Raw genomic sequence first — 20,075 nt, forward strand, 5'->3', positions numbered from 1 at the left:
AGCTTTTTTAGAACACTATTAAAAAAAGAACCCATACACACAAACCTGGCATGAAATATGAAGAATTAAGAAGCTTTTATGCTTAAATGTGGGGTAGAAATAATAACTGAAGAACCAAGAGTATGAGCATGAAAGAAAAAAAAAGATATGAAAGAACTGGGTGATATTTATCCATCGATAAATATAGAAGAGGTTTCATCAACTGGAGGAAAGTTCAAAAAAATAATTACTAAGACATTCTATTCTAAAAGTACATTTATGTATCTCAGTTTATGTTGGGTTGGGACTATGTGGGAAGATAAAAACAGTAAGATCACTCTCTCAAAGAATGTTACAGTTATTACCATAAACGATTCTTCACTTCTCTACAGTCTAAACTTCTCTATAATGCTTTCTCCAAATGAACCAGGTAAAATGCTCATGAAGATATTGGTAGAATAACACCTCCATTATTTCACCTTTCCTAAGAGAGGGCTGCAGAACAAGTACAATGAGGGTAACACCCTCAATTTTCTGAATCATTGCAAAATTGCTTTTGGTATCCAGCCAATTTTTATACTCAATGATGGTCCACAATGGATATGGTTTTCAGTCCATGGGGATAATGTACATGGAAGCTGAAGGCTTTCTTTTCAACAGACAGAATTGACTGGTTACATAATCAAAATGGTAGCATTCATAATAACCCTGCTATTGAAACTGAAATTTTATTTTATCAAAGGAGTGAGCTTGGTGTCAAATTTATGTTTTAACATTATACAAATATTAGTAATGGTGTCAAGGAAAGACATTCCAGGTCACTGCTATGACTTTGTTAAGTGGAAAAACAAAACAAAAAATAAATAACAAAAATTTACAAATGTGATAAATAGTAAATGGTTAGCAATACCCTATTTTGATATTTATTGAGAATTCAAAATGGCTGTTCCCCCTAGTCCAATGCTCTTAAATCCCATGCCACCCAATCCATATAGGGCACCCACAAAAATTTCCTGATTAAAAAAAGTGTATATAGTAAAACCTCAATATAAGAGACTAATTCTGGGAGGGAGAGTCTATTAAAGCTGAAAGTCCATTGTATAACAAAGTAGGCTTTCTGAATGCATATGTTAAATAATTGACAAATTAGTATACCTATTTTTACTTATGTAGACACGTTTGTATAATTAAAATTAAGTATGTATGAAAAGTTTAATTTTACAGAAAAGTTTTCTATATGTATTACTGTAATTTTTAATTTATACTGAACAATGCGTGCATTCACCAGTCACCATGAGTAAACAAATGCACACAACTGGGGCATGGCTTAGTGCATGTCAGAACATGGGCCTGCATGCCTTAAAACTGCTACAGAAAATCACACCGACAACAGAACCAACTACCACGTGTGATGTGGTGTGATCACGTGCTAATCATTTGCCGAACATTTAAGTATGTAGACTGTAGTTGTAGATATGGAATATTTATTTATGTCGGCAAAATTACTAGTGTTTTATCCCAACACATGGCCTATTTGCTAAAATATGTTAAAAATAACAGTAATTAATAACAAAAAAAAACTTGTTAATTTAATTATAAGAAAATCTTGTTTAAAAGCATTTTAAAATTAACAGGGTGTTAATTTTCACATTAGACATATGGACCAGAAATTTTGTTCCTTAAATCTGGTTTGTTAAATCGAGATCCACAAAATCGAGGGTTTACTGTACTACTGTTTCAGACACTAGATTCTATATAATCACTTAGGGCTTTAGAAAGTCAAGGGAACCCTGGCCAGTGTGGCTCAGCTGGTTGGGCATAGTCTCCTGAGCCAGGACACACACCTAGGTTGCAGCAGGGTCCCTGATGGGGGTTGTGCAGGAGGCAGCCTATCAATGTTACACTCTCACATCCATGTTTATTTCTTGCTCTCCCTCTCTCTTCCTCTCTCTCTAAAAATCAATTTTTAAAAAAGTCAAGGAAAAACTAGGTTATTTAGAAAAAGGTTCCTTGAAGAAGAAAGAAGGTCTAATGTACACATGAAAGGAGGAAAGTTTGAGGGCAGTAAGAAGATACACCTCACTGAAAGTGCATGGTTTGGGCAAGAATGTGCATGGAAGCTTGGGGGACTGAGAATAAGAATGTGATTATAGCCCTAGCCAGTTTGGCTCAGTGGATGGAGCTTCAGCCTGCAGACCAAAGGGCCCCAGGTTCAATTCCAGTCAAGGGCACATACCTTGGTTGCAGGCTCCTCCCTGGCCCAGGCCCAGGGCTCATGCAGGAGGCAACCATGTGTTTCTCTCACATCGATGTTTCTCTCTGTCTTTCCCTCTATCCTTCACTCTCCCTAAAAAAAATCAATGAATATCCTTGGGTGAGGATTAAGAAAACAAAACAAAATTTAAAAAATGTGATTATAGAGCTCACTCAGCAAATCTAAAGACAGTAGAGCCAGTTAGGAGATCCTAACCATAACCTCAGTATTATATAATGAGGAACTGGACTAGATTGGACAGAAGGAGTGAAATTAGGGGGGAAATTTCAGAAAGCTTGGTAATGGAGTGACTATGCAATGAGATAATTATTCTAAGTTTCTGAGCCTTGAAGTGCTAATGAGAAAAATCACATCATCATCATCCATCTTCGTATGAGAGATGCTAAGGATGTAAATGCAGTTTCTCCCTTTCCTCCAGCATTGCGAAGCATCATTACTCACCTGGGTTATTGTATCACTATCATATAACTGATCTTGCCACCAACACTGCTACTTACATCCCATCCTTGATAACCCATCCTTGATCTCATGGCCCCAACAATCATATTCTTTTACTTGATATTCTTCAAATGCTCTTTATCTTCCTTAGTGTAAAACAAATAACTTAAACTATGCCATCAGTGATCTGTTCTCCACCTACATGTGAAATCCCATTCCTCACTATGTCTTCACCTACACTATACACATTAACCTAATAGAACTGCAGCAGTCCAGAGATGCTCCCCGTGCACCCTATTGAAGAACACTCAAGTAACAGCACTCATCTCAGCCAACACCTCTTCTAGAAAACATTCTCCCCTTACTTCCCTCTCCACTCTAATTCCAGAGGCTGAGCAGGTATGGAACCCTTTGGTGCCATGGTAACTGTGCATTAGAATGTTCCTTAATTACACTGCTTCTCAATGTTGGTTTATCCACTGGGTTGAATCACCCCTGACCCCTCAGGAATTTAGAGGCTAAATATCAGATCTTAGAGGCACTTAAGCACATTTAACTAATTTAAAGTGGTTTTAATGTAATTGTCTTTCCCATTTGGAAGTTTAATATTGTAGAAAAATCATAGGACTGAGAATCAGAAGGTAAGCATTCTATGACTTAATTCCTAAGTAAGACCTTGGTCAACTATTTAAATATGTTTTTCTTATCAAGAAAATGGTGAAGGTGAGGAGTCTGTAATTCATACACTTCAGATGTGATTTTTCCCTGTACGTTATAGCTTCAGTTACTTTTCACCTGCAAAAGGAATGGAACATACATACTGCATTCAAAAACTTCCCAAAACTAATCAAGGCTGCTTTTCTTAAACTGCAGATGGTATTTAAGTATACAAATTGACATCAAAAGATAAAATAGGTTCTCTTTTTCCTAACATTTCAGAAAAAAACCTTTTATAGATCAATATCCATCAATACTCATTAAAATAATAACCAAATAGAAAATATTTTACAAAGTTCTTTGACTTTGATACCTATTCCCTGATTTCTTCAACATATTTGCTATATCTGAAGGCTCTGCTCAACATAAAATTAGACTTAGCTTACATTATTTTTGCTCAAATAGGTAGTAATCAAAGGTGGCTAGAAGTGAGCAGAACCCTGAGTAGAAAATCTGAGATATCAAATGCAATATGCTATCTTGTAGCTAATAAAAAAACAGTAATTCACTAGGAAGCTATCATATTAGCTGATTTACTAATGTAGTAAATTTAATTTCTTGAAATCTCATACTGCTAACCTAAGTTATGTATATTGTAGAACAATGTTTTTTCTTTCTCCTAATGAAAGTACCATAAGAAAGTACGTAAGGTACTCAAAAGCAATTTATCTCTATGTTCTAAGGTATACGGGTTTTCACATTTAAAATTCTAAGCTAGATATATCTTAAAATCAATAGGTATAATTAATAGGATAGTATTGGGTTTTGTTGTGTTTCACCTCCTTGACCCCAACCAAAACAGTTCCCAATTTTTAATTGAGAAAAAATAGAACTACATATTTTTCTTTTTTTTAAATATATTTTTATTGATTTCAGAGAGGAAGGGAGAGGGAGAGAGAGATAGAAACATCAATGATGAGAGAGAGTCATTGATCAGCTGTCTCCTGGAGGCCCACTACTGGGCATTGAGCCTGCAACCCTGGCATGTGCCCTTGACTGGAATCGAACCTGGGACCTTTCAGTCCGCAGGCCGACGCTCTATCCACTGAGCCAAGCCAGCTAGGGCAGAACTACATATTTTTCAAAAAGAAAACAAAGAAATGTTATTGCATGCATTTTCTCGGGAGCAACAGAAATTGATTAATTATGGGGGATGCGGGAGCCATTTGCTGAGAGCCAGGCAGGGTATGTAATTTGCATAAAAGAGGGAACAGATTGTATATGCCTTGACCTGTCAAACATGGCTACGACCTTAGAGATAATGGGTCCCAGGGCACAAAGCTCCATCTTGATCCAGACGAACATACAACATGGAAAGGCCAGATGGATTAAATGAGAGATTAAAACACTGACTTCTGCCATCGCCACGGGAAGAGCGTAAGTGTTACAGAAGATGACAGATACCAGATACCACATGGATCCTGCCCCTGTCTTTTGGCCCCCCGTGTTGTGCCAATGCCATAATTTCAACACTGCTGAGAAGAGACAAGCCTGTTTAGAGCCATGAAATGTAGCCACCGGGGAGATGCACAACCCAAGTGACAAGAACAATCAATGGTACCCATGCCTAAGATGAAAAGGGCTCAGTAAGGGAAGAAAACAAAGTCTGCCTACACCACCCAGCCTGGACTCCCTCCTTATGCAGCTTTTCAACTGGCCCTCCCCATCCCAATGTTTCCAGGGTGTGCTACCTTCATCCTTACAAGATGTCCTGGATGACAAAAAAATGCTCTGCTCAGACAGTGGTCCTTTCAAAGCAACCTTCAATAGCGATCGCACTTTCATTTCAACAGGTGGTTGCAGCTGTCATACCACCTTATAAGGAAGCACACTCTGTCAGAGTCCTACAGAGCACAGACAATGGCAGGACACTGGGCACACGGCAAGGGTCATGTTGCAAGGCAGGGATGCAGGAGCACAACCAGAAATGGGAACACAGATGCTGGCAGGGCCTAGCAACAGGAAGTGTGCTGTGAGACTCTACAAGCCAGGTTCGGAAAAGGAAGAGCTAGCTGAGCTGACATCTTTCTCATGATTGGAGCCATGAAACACCTTTTTCTTTCTAGTTACATGTGAAGGTGACAGCCTAATGACTACAAGCAGTAAAACAAACCTTGACAGATTATAGACATATATTCTATATATATATATATATTACATATATATATATATATATACGATATATAGATATATATATATATATTTTTTTTTTTTTTTTAAGAAAAAAAGTTTGCTGAGGTATTGAGGTCAGTGACATGCAGGTCCAGTGTGGGAGCACAAACAGAAACAGCAAAATGTCACGACCATTCCATATACTGCATTCTGAAAGTGCCCCTCTCTCCCTCTCCCTTTCTCTCTCAGGCATACAATGGTGCTAGTTATATAGGAGCTCACTTACTGATATAACAAATATGCACTGAATCCTACAATTTCCCAAGCCTTGTGCTTGGTTCTGCAGGAATAAAATAGACATAATGATGTAGTCCTTCATGGACCTTACAGAAGTGAGAGAGGATAGCAGGCAGGACTTAGGGAGGTAACTGACAAGTATACATAGAATCATGAAATGGGAAAACTAGAAGGGACTTCAGAAACCATCTAAACCAGAGCTTTTCAAAATTTTTATGAATAGCAGCAAACTACCTTTTATTAAAATTAAAATTTATAAAGAACCACAATGTATTAAAAGTGGTTTAAAAAAACCCACAACTGTCAAGACAGAGAAGTGGTGGCAGCAAGGGAGGCATGAAGCCTTTGTAGAGTCCAACTGCTTAGCCTCTCATTTGCTTCCTGATTGTCCCCAAAGCACTAAGGGGCTCCTCCTGACCAGATGTCACCATACACAACCGGAAAATCAGTGACTTAGTTGTCCAAATCTTCAGTTTCACAAGTGAGAACATTAAAGCTCACGGATTTTAAATGGCTTGACCAAAATTCCAAGCTGGTTAGAAGAATGTAGACTAGGATGCAAATCATCTGAACTCCAGGTCAGTGTTTGCACCACTCTATTAATTAAATTTCAACAATTCAAACTGCAAATATTAGAAATGTATGATAGTTGCCTTTCATTTGCCATCCAAAGTTCAGAAGACTGGTCTGTTCAAATCAGACTTTGGAAAACAGGGTACTTTGTAGTTGTAAGTGCTCATGTTACAAGTATCATTGCCAGTCTTGTCCAGAATTTACTTTGGGCTCAGAAATTGTAATTAGTCTATTTACTTTTTTTGGTATTGATGATAGTTGGATGAATAAGCTTTAATATAATATTCATAAATATGTTATCTCCAATTTATAAAGGAAATTAAGTTTATATAGGGACAAACTTAGATGTCCACTTTGGTGGGAAGCTCTGGAGGCTGTCCCTATAGAATTAAGATTTCATCCCCTGTTGCATTTTAAAGAGTAATATAAATGAAAAAACTTCATTAAACAAGGGAATTTAAATAACATTTTAACAACAACATGTTCAGAAGCATCATAAATTGTAGATGCTTAAAAAACAAATACTGAGGGGCCAAGTACTACATCTCTTATTAAATATATACCCAGGAGAGACAGAGGCAACATCTATAGATAACACAGTTCCGGCCTTAGAAGAGCTGCAAAAGTCATATTTGTTAGGATGCCAAGGAACCATGGTTACAATGGGAAAAAACTCAAGAAGGTTGAAAGCTCATATGACTCAGGATATTGGAGACAAGGCGAGGCAGCAAAAATAAAAAATATGTTCTTCGTCAAGCAAGAATAGGCTGCATAAATTTGAAATCACTGGTTGGGTGAAGTGAAAAAGAAACAACACAAACTGTCCAGATATAGACAGAGAATTGGGAGGGGGATGAGGTGGAGCAATCTTCTGAGTTTTGCTTTGCATGTTACATTATGGCAGCAATATTCATCTTCCGAAACACATTATATGCGACAGGCAAAAATTATATAATTTTGCTTTGAAACTACTAAGAGTGTGATTTTTTTTCATATATATATATATATATATAATATTTAATATATTATATATATTTAATATATAATATATATATATATTTAATCTGTAGTGTTGAGATTATTATAGATGTCCCTCTTTTTCCCCCATTGCCTCCCTCTACCCAGTTCCTGCCCTGCCCCAGGCCTTCACGACCCTATTGTCTGTGTCCATAGGTAGTGCATATAAGATCTTTGTTTAATCTCTTCTCGGCCCCCTAACCCACTTCTATCTGAGAATCGTTAGTCTGTTCCATTTCCATGTCTCCGATTCTATTTTATTCACCAGTTTGCTCTGTTCATTAGATTTCTTATTCATTTATTTTGATTTTTAGATTCAATTGTTGATAGGTATGTATTTGTTGCCATTTTATTGTTCATATTTTTGATCTTTTTCTTTTTCTTCTTCTTCCTCTTCTTAAAGAATACCCTTCAACATTTCATATAATACTGGTTTGGTAGTAATCAACTCCTTAAGCTTTTTCTTGTCTGTAAAGCTCTTTATCTGACCTTCAATTCTACATGATAGCTTTGCTGAGTAAACTTGGTTGTAGGTCCTTGTTATTAATCACTTTGAATATTTCTTGCCACTCCCTTCTGGCCTGCATAGTTTCTGTTGAGAAATCAGCTGATAGTCTATGGACATTCCCTTGTAGGTAACTAACTGCTTTTTCTTGCTACTTTTAATATTCTCTCTTTGTTTTTAGCCCTGGGCATTTTAATTATGATGTGTCTTGGTGTGGTCCTCTTTGGGTTCCTCTTGTTTGGGACTCTCTTGTGCTTCCTGGACTTGTAAGTCTATTTCTTTCACCAGGTAGAGTAAGTTTTCTGCCATTATTTCTTCAAAATAGGTTTTCAATATCTTGCTCTCTCTCTTCTTCTGGTATCCCCATAATGCAAATGTTGGTACACTTGAAGTTGTCTCAAAGGCTCCTTACACTATCTTCATATTTTAGGATTCTTTTTTCTTTTTGTTCTTCTGGTTGGGTGTTTTTTGCTTCCTTATATTTCAAATCATTAATTTGATTCTCGGAATCCTCTACTCTACTGTTGAATCTCTGTATATTATTCTTTATTTTAGTCAGTGTATTCTTAATTTCTGAATGGTCCTTTTCCATTTTTTTGAAGGTCTGTAGAAGATTCTTGATTAACCTTATAATCGTGGTTTTGAACTCTATATCCAGTAGTTTTCTTTCTTCCATTTCTTTCACTTGTGACATGTTTCTTTGTCTCTGCATTTTGATTGCTTCCCTGTGTTTGTTTCTATGTATTGGGTAGAGCTGCTATGTCTCCTTGAGTTGGTAGAATGGCCTTGTTTAGTAGGTGTTCTATAGGGCCCAGTGGCTCAGCCTCCCTAGTCACCTGAGCTGGGAGATCTAGGTATACCCCTCTGTGGGCTGTGAGCACAGTCTTGTTGTAGTTGAGATGTGATTGCTGTTGGTGTCACTGGGAGGAACTGACCTCTAGGCCAATTGGCTGTAAGGACCAGTTGTGACTACAGTGGAAAAACTGCTGTGCAAAACACCCCTGTGGAGCACAACTTGCTTCAGAGGGGCTTTAGTGCTCACAGAGTCTGTTCCTTGATTGTGTCACTTACGGATGTGTAGAATTGTAATCTGGTATGGTCTGACACTGACCACTAGGTACACTGACTCTAGGGTGTCCAGGGAGGTGCAAAGCCAGCCACTGCCTGGGGCTACCCAGCAGGAGCTACAGAGAGATCTGCAGATTCCTCCTCTTTATATTGTGTTTGAAAGTGCCCAGATGAGGCCCAGCTATGAAGCAAGGCAGGCTGGTGCTGGTTTCGGGTCTTGGGTGTTTTATTGATAGGTTTGGGGCTCCCTGACCCAGATGCAGCTTGCTTGAGAGATTTTAGCCTGGGCAAGGACAGGCCATTCATATGCAAAAGCCGCTGCACACAGCATGGGTGGGGTTGTAAACTGGATGAGGTGATGTCTTAGGGAATCACCAGGGTGGAGGAGGTGATGTCTTAGGGAATCACCAGGGTGGAGCAAACAGAAAAGCCTGCCAGTCAGCCCTGCGACCATGGGGTCCCAGCACAGGAACAATGATCCCTGCAAACACCTCCATCTGGGAGAAAGCTGTCGCACCGAATTCCTGCCTCAATGCTACACAACCTAGTTCCTGCTTATATGTGTCTGTGTTCCCAAGAGCCTTGCCCTGGTTCTGGAGCTCAGAGGAAACAGGATCTTGTAAGTTCAGTTTGTGGTGCTGGCCTTTTAAGAGGAACAACTGGGTCTCCAGCAGCCTCTGTGTCACTGAGCCCCAATCCACACTGGTTTTTATAGCCCATAGTTCTTACTGCCCATAGGGACTTCTCTTCCCAGCTCTGGGACTGGGCCGGGGGTCTGGTGTGAGGCTGAGACCCCTTGCTCCTCATGGCAGCCTCCGCAGAGATGATATCCCTCCTGATTAAAAAAGCAGCACACGTGAGTACTGGACCAGCCCATTCTGTGCCTCAATACCTCCTACCAGTCTCGGTGTGCTTTCTTCTTTACTTCTCTAGTTGCAGGACTTCCATTCAGCCAGCTTTCCAGTGGTTCTGAATGATGGTTGGTCTGTATTTTAGTTGTAATTTTGATGTGGTTGTGGGAGGCAGCGAGTACAGGTGTTTGTTTACCTATGCCACCATCTTCAAAATCAAGAATGTGATTTTTATTGAAAACTCTTCTTCCTTGTCCAGTCAGTGTGGCTCAGTTGATTGAGAACTGACCCATGCACCAAGAGGCTGTCGGTTGGATTTCAGGTGAGGGCACATGCCTGGGTTGCAGGCTTGATCCCCAGTAGTGGGCATACAGGAGGCAAGCAATCAATGTTTCCTCCACATTGATGTTTCTATCTCCCTCTCCCTCCTTCTCTCTCTAAAATCAATAAAAATGTGTTTTTTTGTTTGTTTGATATTTTTTAATGATTTCAGAGAGGAAGGGAGAGGGAAAGAGAGAGAGAAACATCAACGATGAGAAAGAATCACCAATCAGCTGCCTCCTGCACAACCCCCACTGGGGATCGAGCCCAGAACCCGGGCATGTGTCCTTGACTGGCATCGAACCCGAGACCCTTCAGTCTGCAGGCTGATGCTCTATCCACTGAACCAAACCAGCTAGGACAAAACATGTTGGGTTTTTTTAAAAGAGATTATTACCACCAAGCCAGCAATGCAAGAAATGCTAAAGGGACTGCTGTAAAAAGAAGAAATAAAAAGGCAAGAAGGAATACAAGCATAAAGAATTAAAATGGTGACAAACAAGTACCTATCAATAATAATATTAAATGTAAATGGATTAAATGCCCCAATCAAAAGACATAGGGTAGCTGAATGGATAAGAAAACATGACCCATATATTTGCTGTCTACAAGAGACCCACCTCAGAACAAAGGATTCACACAGACTGATAGTGAAGGCATGGAAAACAATTTTTTAGTCAAATGATAATGAGAAAAAGTTGGGATAGCAATACTTATATCTGACAAAATAGACCTCAAAGTAAAGGTCATAACAAGAAATAAGGAAGGCCACTTCATAATACTAAAGGGAGCAATTCAATAAGAGGATATAACTCTCGTAAACATATATGTACTCAAAGCAGGAGCACCCAAATACATAAAAAAAACTTCTGGAAGATATCAAGAGAGAGATCGACAGCAATACAGTCATAGTAGGGGACTTTAATACCCCATTGGCACCACTGGAAAAATCCTCTAAACAAAAAATCAGAAAAGAAACAGCAATCCTAAATGATTCACTAGATCAGAAGGACTTAATTGACATCTTCAGAACATTTCACCAAAAAGCTACAGAATATACCTTCTTCTCCAGTACACATGGGACATTTTCAAAGATAGACCACATATTAGGACACAGGCAAAGTCTCTTTAAATTCAAGAAGACAGAAATCATAACAAGCATCTTCTCAGATCACAATGGCATAAAATTAGAAATCAACTACAATAAAAACAATGAAGAAAAAATAAAACACTTGGAGGCTAAATAGCATGCTATTAAACAATGATTGGGCTACAAAAGAGATCAAAGAAGAAATAAAAAACCATCTTGGAAACAAATGACAATGAAAACACAACAACCCAAAATCTATGGATACAATGAAAGCAGTTCTGAGAGGGAAGTTCATAGTTCTACAGGCCTACCTGTAAAAAAAAAAAAAAAAAAAAAAAAAAGAAGAAGAAGAAGAAAAAATGGTAATAAATTATTTAACCTTGCAACTTAAAGAATTAGCAAGAAAGCAACAAGGAAAGCCCAGAGTAACCAGAAGGAAGGAAATAATAAAGATCAGAGGAGAAATAAATGACATAGAGATAAAAAAACACAAAACAATACAAAAGATCAGTGAAACCAAGAGCTGGTTCTTTGAAAGGATAAAGAAGGTTGATGAACCTCTAGCCAGACTCACCAAGAAGCAAAGAGAGAGGACCCAAATAAACAAAATCAGAAATGAAAGAGGTGAAGTAACAACTGACCCTACAGACCCTACAGACATTCAAAGGATTGTAAAAAAATACTACAAACAACTCTATTCCAACAAACTGGACAACCTCAATGAAATGGACATATTCCTAGAAAAATACAACCTTTCAAAACTCAATCAGAAAGAATAAAAAAACCTGAATAGGCTGATAACCACGGATGAAATTGAAACAGTAATCACAAAAGTCCTGGACTGGATGGCTTCACAGGGGCGTTTTACCATACATTCAAAGAAGAACTAAAACCTATCCATCTCCATCTATTCCAAAATATTCAAAAGGAAGGCACAATTCCAAGCTCTTTCTATGAAGCCAGCATTACCCTAACCCAGCCGTGGGCAAACTACGGCCCGCGGGCTGGATCCGGCCCGTTTGAAATGAATAAAACTAAAAAAAAAAAAAAGACCGTAACCTTTTATGTAATGATGTTTACTTTGAATTTATATTAGTTCACACAAACACTCCATCCATGCTTTTGTTCCGGCCCTCCGGTCCAGTTTAAGAACCCATTGTGGCCCTCGAGTCAAAAAGTTTGCCCACCCCTGCCCTAACCCCCAAACTAGATAAAGACATTACAAAGAAAGAGAATTACAGGCCAATATCCCTGATGAACATAGATGCCAAGATCCCTCAACAAAATTCTAGCAAACCGGATCCAGCATTGCATTAGAAAGATCATACACGATGACCAAGTGGGATTTATACCAGGGATGCAAGGCTGGTACAATATTCGCCAATCAATAAACGTGATACATCACATAAACAACTGAAAGACAAAAATCACATAATCATATCAATTGATGCAGAAAAGGCATTTGACAAAATCCAACACCCTTTTCTGATAAAAACTCTCAGCAAAGTGGGAAAAGAGGGATCATACCTCAACATAATAAAAGCCTTATACGACAAACCTACAGCCAACATCATACTCAATGGGCAAAAACTAAAAATATTTCTCCTAAGAACAGTAACAAGACAGGGATGTCCTCTTTCACAACTTCTGTTTGACAAGGTACTAGAAGCACTAGCCATAGCGATCAGAAAGAAGAAGAAATAAAAGGCATCCAAATTGGAAACGAAGAAGTAAGATTGTCATTATTCGCAGATGGCATGATATTGTACATCAAAAACCATAAAGGCTCTATCAAAAAACTACTAGACTTAATAAATGAATTCGGCAATGTAGCAGGAACACCCAGAAATCTATGGCTTTTTTATACACCAATAATGAACTCAAAGAAAGAGAAACTAAAAAAACAATCCCATTTACAATTACAACAAAAAATTAAGATACCTAGGAATAAATTTAACCAAGGAGGTAAAGGGCCTGTACTCAGAAAATTACAGGACACTTTAAAAAGAGATAGAGGAAGACATAAACAAATGGAAGAATATACCATGTTCATGGATTGGTAGAATCAACATCATTAAAATGTCTATATTACCCCAAGCAATCTATAGATTCCATGCAATCTCCATTAAAATACCAATGGCATATTTCAAAGACCCAGAACAAACTCTCCAAAAATTCATCTGGAGTAAAAAAAGACCCCGAATAGCTGCAGCAATACTGAGAAAGAAGAACAAAGTTGGAGGGATCATAATACCAGATATCAAGCTATATTACAAAGCGACTGTTCTCAAAACTGCCCGGTACTGGCACAAGAACAGACATACAGACCAGTGGAACAGAACAGAACAGAGAACCCAGAACCCAACCTAAGCCATTATGCTCAATTAATATTTGACAAAGAAGGCAAGAGCATACAATGGAGTCAAGACAGTCTCTTTAATAAATGGTGTTGAGAAAATTGGACAGATACTTGCAAAAAAAGAAACTAGACCACCAACTTACACCATACACAAAAATAAACTCAAAATGGATAAAGGGAAACCATAAAAATCTTGGAAGACTCCACAGGCTGCAAAATAGCAGACATATGTTGTAGCAATATTTTTACTGATACAGCTCCTAGGGCAATGGAAACAAAGGAGAAACTAAACAAATGGGACTACATCAAAATAAAAAGCTCTGCACAGCAAAAGAAACCATCAACAAAACAACAAGAAAACCCACTGCATGGGAGAACATATTTGCCAATGTTATCTTTGATAAGGGTTTAATCTCCAAAATTTATAGGGAATTCATACAACTTAACAAAAGGAAGAGAAACAACCCAATCAAAAAATGGGCAAAGGACCTAAATAGATACTTTTTGAAAGAAGACATACAGAAAGCAAAGAGACATACGAAAACATGTTCAAAGTCACTGATCATCCGAGAGATGCAAATCAAAACAATGAGGTACCATCTCACACCTGTCAGAATGGCTATCATCAACAAATCAACAAACGACAAGTGCTGGAGAGGATGTGGAGAAAAAGGAACACTCGTGCACTGCTGGTGGGAATGCAGACTGGTGCAGCCACTGTGGAAAACAGTATGGCATTTCCTCAAAAAATTAAAAATGGAACTCCCATTTTACCTATTGATCCCACTTCTAGGAATATATCCCAAGAAACCAGAAACACCAGTCAGAAAGGATATATGCACCCCTATGTTCATAGCAGCACAATTTACAATAGCTAAGATTTGGAAACAGCCTAAGTGTCCATCAGCAGATGAGTGGATTAGAAAACTGTGGTACATCTACATAATGGAATACTACGCTGCTGTAAAAAAGAAGGAATTCTTACCATTTGCAACAGCATGGATGGAACTGGAGAGCATTATGCTAAGTGAAATAAGCCAGTCAGAGAAAGATGAATATCACATGATCTCACTCATTTGTGGAATATAATGAACAATATAAACTGATGAAAAAAAATAGAACCAGAGACACAGAAGCATCGAACAGACTGTCCAACCTGAGGGAAGGCTGGGGGATGAGGGGGTAAGAGATCAACCAAAGTACTTACATGCATGCATATGAGCAAAACCAATGGACACAGACAGTAGGGGGGGGCGGGGTGAGGGCTTGTGCTTATAGGTGGGAGTGGCGGGGGAGAGGTCAATGGAGGAAAAAGGAGACTCATATAATACTTTAAACAATAAAGAATTTAAATTAAAAAACAAAACAAAAAACTCTTCCTCCTCACCACAATTTTCCTTATATATGTATGAGAATGAATTCCATCCAAACATTAAATTGTAAGTAGTTTGCAATCCACTTGAATTATCTCTGGTCTTTGCTTTACCTTCAAGATGTGGTGTCTCCAACTTTTCTTACAATGTAAATTAGTAGTTATGAACAGTATAAGCTAATCAATAGTTTTTACTATTAAAACTCCTAAGCCCTTTCTCTTCTATGTAAACTAGTAGAGTTCTTCTCTTACTTTTAAATTGAATGGTTATATTTATACCATAAATGTTTGATAACTCCCTGAGGCATACGATTGTACATATTTATAAATGTTAATTTTTTCTCAATATATGATGGAAAACATATTGCTCATTCATATTAACCTTTGACTTTTAATTGTCTTGGCTTAAAATACTTTGCGATTTGGAAATACACACTCATAAAAATATCTTGCTAGTTTAGTTCAAGGAAAGCATGGGAAATTCATAAAAATAAAACAAAAATGTTTTTAAAATCATAGATTATTAATATAGTCATTGAAGACATCACATTATACATATACTCTGTTGCAGTGGTTTTCAAACATTTTGGTCTCAATATACCTTTATGATCCTAAAAATTATTAAGAAGTCAAAATAAAAATATTATGTATTATCAATATTGACTGAATTAAAACAGAAAGCTTAAAAATACTAATTACTTTATAAAAATAAAATTTCATGTTAACAGAAATTATATTTTTACAAAAAATACCTCTTTTTCCAAAAATAATAGTGAGAACAGTGGCACTGTTTTATATTTTAGCAAATCTCATTAAAACCTGGCTGAAAAGACAAGATTTTTCTATCTGATGTGCATTCATTCTACCACAATGTCACATGACATGTTGCCTCTAGAAAACCCCACTGTATAGTTGTGAGAGAATAAGAATAAAAAGATTGCCCTGGCCGGTTTGGCTCAGTGGATAGAGCATCAGCCTGTGGACTGAAGGGTCCCAGGTTCGATTCTGGTCAGGGGCATGTACCTTGGTTGCGGGCACATCCCCAGTGGGGAGTGTGCAGGAGGCAGCTGATCGATGTTTCTCTCTCATCGATGTTTCTGACTCTCTATCTCTCTCCCTTTCTCTCTGTGAAAAATCAATAAAATATAAAAAAATAATAAATAAATAAAAAGATAACTTCTTATTATGAAAGTAGTTTAGACCTCCCTGTGAAGGGTACTGTGAACCCCAGGGTTCCCTGAGGTACACTTTAAAAAACTGCTGCTTTATCGAGCTATTTGCAACTGCTTTTCTTTCTTACATTATAAACTTACATGTCTCCATGCCTTCATCATCATCATCCACTGTGGGTTTATCGTAAGACTTGTCAATGGCAGCTCTGAAGCTCTCATTGCACCCCCTTCCTCTGATTATCCGAGGTCGTGGGCGATGGAAAGGAATATCCCCATTCAAAGTCACCTCAGCAACTGCTGTCTGAAGACTTTCTAATGAGCTTGACTTCTTCAGACCTAGGGAAGGTCCCACATCTCTGCTGGGGGAACCTTGGAGGGTTACAAAAATAAAATGTTAATTAGAATTAGTGGTGGAATTTATCTTCCTGAACATTTATAAATTAAGGAAAAAATTAAGTCATTTTTATTTTTCCCAAATATATATTAAATTTTGTCTATTTTCTTTATTTTCATGAGGTAAAACTTTAAGCTTTAAGTTATTAATTTCCATTTTTAGCCCAAGTGAAATTTTTGTTAAATCATCTGCTCCTAGTTATATAAATAATCTAAAAGAACCAGAATAACCCAAAGGCTCACTAGTAGAGCACAAATAATGAGAAGGCTGAGGTAAGCAACCAAGAGTACTCTTTTTAACTTCATTGAAATTAGTTTTTGATAGTTCAAAATTTGGAAATATATTTCGAATTTTTAACAGAAGTTACACTTTCATATCAATGAGCTCCATCAAGTACAGTGCATGTTCACAACTCATACTTAAAGAGAGCACAAAAGACTACATGTCACCGATACCATTAGGGCACCCTGACACCAGGCTGAAACCTCGTTCTGGGCAGTATTAACATTCCATGGAAAGAATCAATACAAGACTTGAACAGAAACAAATTACATAAGGGCTCTCCCTAGATAGAGGTAACAAAGGAGAGACTGAAGAGCTGACATGAGGAGTTAAGACTTCCAGGCCTGGAAATAATATCTCCTCGAGAAATAAGTGCTAACCAATTACCAAAAAACTTTTCAGTAAGATGGAGGGAAGAACTCAGAGAATTCACAATTTGACCCTATTTCTTGAGATCGAGGGCAGAAAGGCCTGAGATAACACCAAGAGCACCATGCTTTAGGAGGCAATCAAAACAGATTTCTTTAACTAGGTAAGCAAGTGTCATCCATCACTGTCTAACCTGGGGCTTAAAAGTAGATAAATTTAGGCTCTAGATTACTGAAGTACCTGCTTTGTACTACCACCTGGGAAATCCAAGTTACAAATTAGTTCTTCACGTACATGATTAGAAAAACTCATGCAAACAAATGGGCAGGTGGGAGAGACTAGTTTGTCTCTACATGGGTCATCAGACTCTCGATTGATTAATAATTCAGGAGTAGCTTTGGTAAGGTATTACTAAAAGACATATGGTGATGACATAGGCTTTTTATGGCTCAGAGTGTAAAGCTGAGTAAAAATTAAATTCAGAGAGTCAAAACAAGAATTATCTTTTTAAGATTCATTTACATTACATCTTCACTTAATTTTCACAAAGAGATGGCAATTTTAAGTTTAAATATGTTAAAAATGTAACAGGCAAAAAGACAGACAGATGATTCCAATGAAGAAATATTATCCCATAATTATTGTGCCTGGGAAGAAAAAGATGATTTATTTAACTTTCTCAATGTAGGTTTGCATATATATATAGATTATTTTATGACAAAAATTCACATAAACTATTTCTTTCCGGAATGATCAATAATACTTTTTCTCTTGATAACATTAGTATAACTTTTGACAAGTTTGTGTTCTAAATACCCATAAAAGCTATGTCACAGGATGGAAACAAATTTTGTTCCAAGTAACTGAACAAAAAATTAAGAAATCAAGGAACCAAAATGAATAAAGCAAATATTTGGTGATTTCTTGGCTTCAAAAAATGCACAAAATAAACTGATGAACATTTATAGATCCAGCAACATACAAGCATAGAACAGACAAAAACTTCAGAGGGAAGGTGTGGATGGGGGGAGAGATTAACTGGGGAACTTATATGCATGTATGCATAGCCCATGGACACAGACAATTGTGTAGTGAAGGCCTGGGAGGGGCTGGTGTGGGGTTGAGAGGGTCAATGGGAAAAGAAAACAAAGGGGACATCTGTAATACTTTCAACAATAAAGATAAATTTAAAAAAGAAAATAAATAAAAAATAAAAACTTGGAAGAAATATCCTTGGGTGATAGTTAACAAAAAATAAATTTAAAAAATACATAAATGCAGGCAAATCTGGGAAGCAAAACAAAGTATAACTAAACAAGCAATAGATATTTTGTAAGTGTAAATCAGAGGTTATACTGTAGAATAACATTTTAACAAAATGTTGATAATTATCAATGGTGTGTATGGGATATATGACAGATCAATGAACTACTGTCTCTATATTAATATATGGTTAAATATTTTCACAATAAAATATTATAAAAACAAAGCATCTATAATTTGTGAATCTATAACAGGGATCAGTAGATCTGGGGCCAAATCTGGAAAAAAATTTTGAAACAAACCTTGCCTGTTTGTTTACATATATTTTATAGCTGCTTTATGTTACATCAGAATTAAGTAACTGCTATAATGGCCTCTGTAAATATTTACTATCTGGTCTTTTACAGAAAGAGCTTGCTGATTCTTGATCTGTAAAATTGTTATTATTCACCTAAGTATTATATTTGTCAAAGAAACTTTAACAAAGGTTTAGTTAACTAATGTGTTTAAATTCCTGGATGAGGGTTAGTGAGATCCCTAATATTAAAAATTCCACATTTACTAGTAAGGAAAATTGAAAATTTGTTTCTTATTAAAGTATGGGCAAAGAATTAGTGGTATTTACAAAACACAAAAAAATCAATTATCTTTTCGTTTTTAAATAATATTTAAAGCTCCTTATATAAATCTTTTAGTCCGTTAGGATACTTTATTTTTTCTATTCAAGGATTAAACTGTTAGCAACCCAATTATCTTCTAATTCCTGTCCTCTCTTTTCTTTTAAAAAGTAAATTTACCTCCCAAATATCACAAAACCCGTAATTCCATGAACTAAATGAAAATAATAATCACACTGTTTTCCCTAGGTCTCGTTTTCTATTCCTGCCCCTCTTGCTGAAGAACAAGTATAGAATGTCTTTTGCACGGGCAAAGAGAAATGGAATTTAGTTTTCATTATAAAAGGCTTATGGCTAGACAGACAATCTATGCTAAAAATGCCACTATGACTCTACCAAAAAACTCTGGACTAAACTATAAAATCATGATAATCTTAAAAATTCAAGTGAAGTGAAATGAGAAAAATAACTGAAAATTTGTTGTCTATATAATAATTTTATTTTTTGCCCCAGCCCAAGTTTTTCCAATTTAATTTGTAGGATGGTCTGCACATCCTACATAATAATAATAAAAGGCTAATATGCACATTGACTGAACGGCAGAATGACCAGTTGCTATGATGCGCACTGGCCACCAGGGGGCAGACGCTCAATGCAGGAGCTGCCCCCTGGTGGTCAGTGCACTTCCATATGGGGAGTGCCACTCAGCCAGAAGCTGGCTCATGGCTGGCCAGCGCAATGGTGGTGGAAGGAGCTTCTCCCACCTCCATCCAGCACTAAGAATGTCCAACTAACGGTTTAGACCTGATCCCTTGGGGGCCTAAGCCTTTAGTTGTACATCCCCCGAGGGCTCCCTGGCTGCCAGAAGGATGTCTGACTGCAAGCTTAGGCCTGATCCCCTGGGGAGTGGGCCTAAGTTGACAGGTGGACATCCCCCAAGGGGTCCTGGACTGTGAATGGGCACAGGCCGGGCTGAAGGACCCCCCCCCCCCCCGAGTGCACAA

The 20,075-nt window shown here is 37.5% G+C and overlaps 1 protein-coding gene across 25 annotated transcripts in view; it reads right to left on the reverse strand.

Annotated features, from left to right (window-relative positions):
• The window catches only part of PARD3 (par-3 family cell polarity regulator), a 724,129-nt gene that overhangs the window by 261,307 nt on the left and 442,747 nt on the right, over window positions 1-20,075 (reverse strand). For all 25 annotated transcript variants that reach the window (XR_002828697.1, XM_023752233.1, XM_023752234.1 and 22 more), the window contains one exon: window positions 16,288-16,515. Coding sequence is in view for 24 of the 25 variants with exons in the window: in XM_023752233.1 (XP_023608001.1) it covers window positions 16,288-16,515 (228 nt within the window). In the remaining variant the exon portion in view is untranslated. The remainder of the gene's footprint in view (window positions 1-16,287; window positions 16,516-20,075) is intronic.

Source organism: Myotis lucifugus, unplaced genomic scaffold, assembly GCF_000147115.1.
Source record: "Myotis lucifugus unplaced genomic scaffold, Myoluc2.0 scaffold_29, whole genome shotgun sequence".
NCBI lineage: Eukaryota > Metazoa > Chordata > Mammalia > Chiroptera > Vespertilionidae > Myotis > Myotis lucifugus.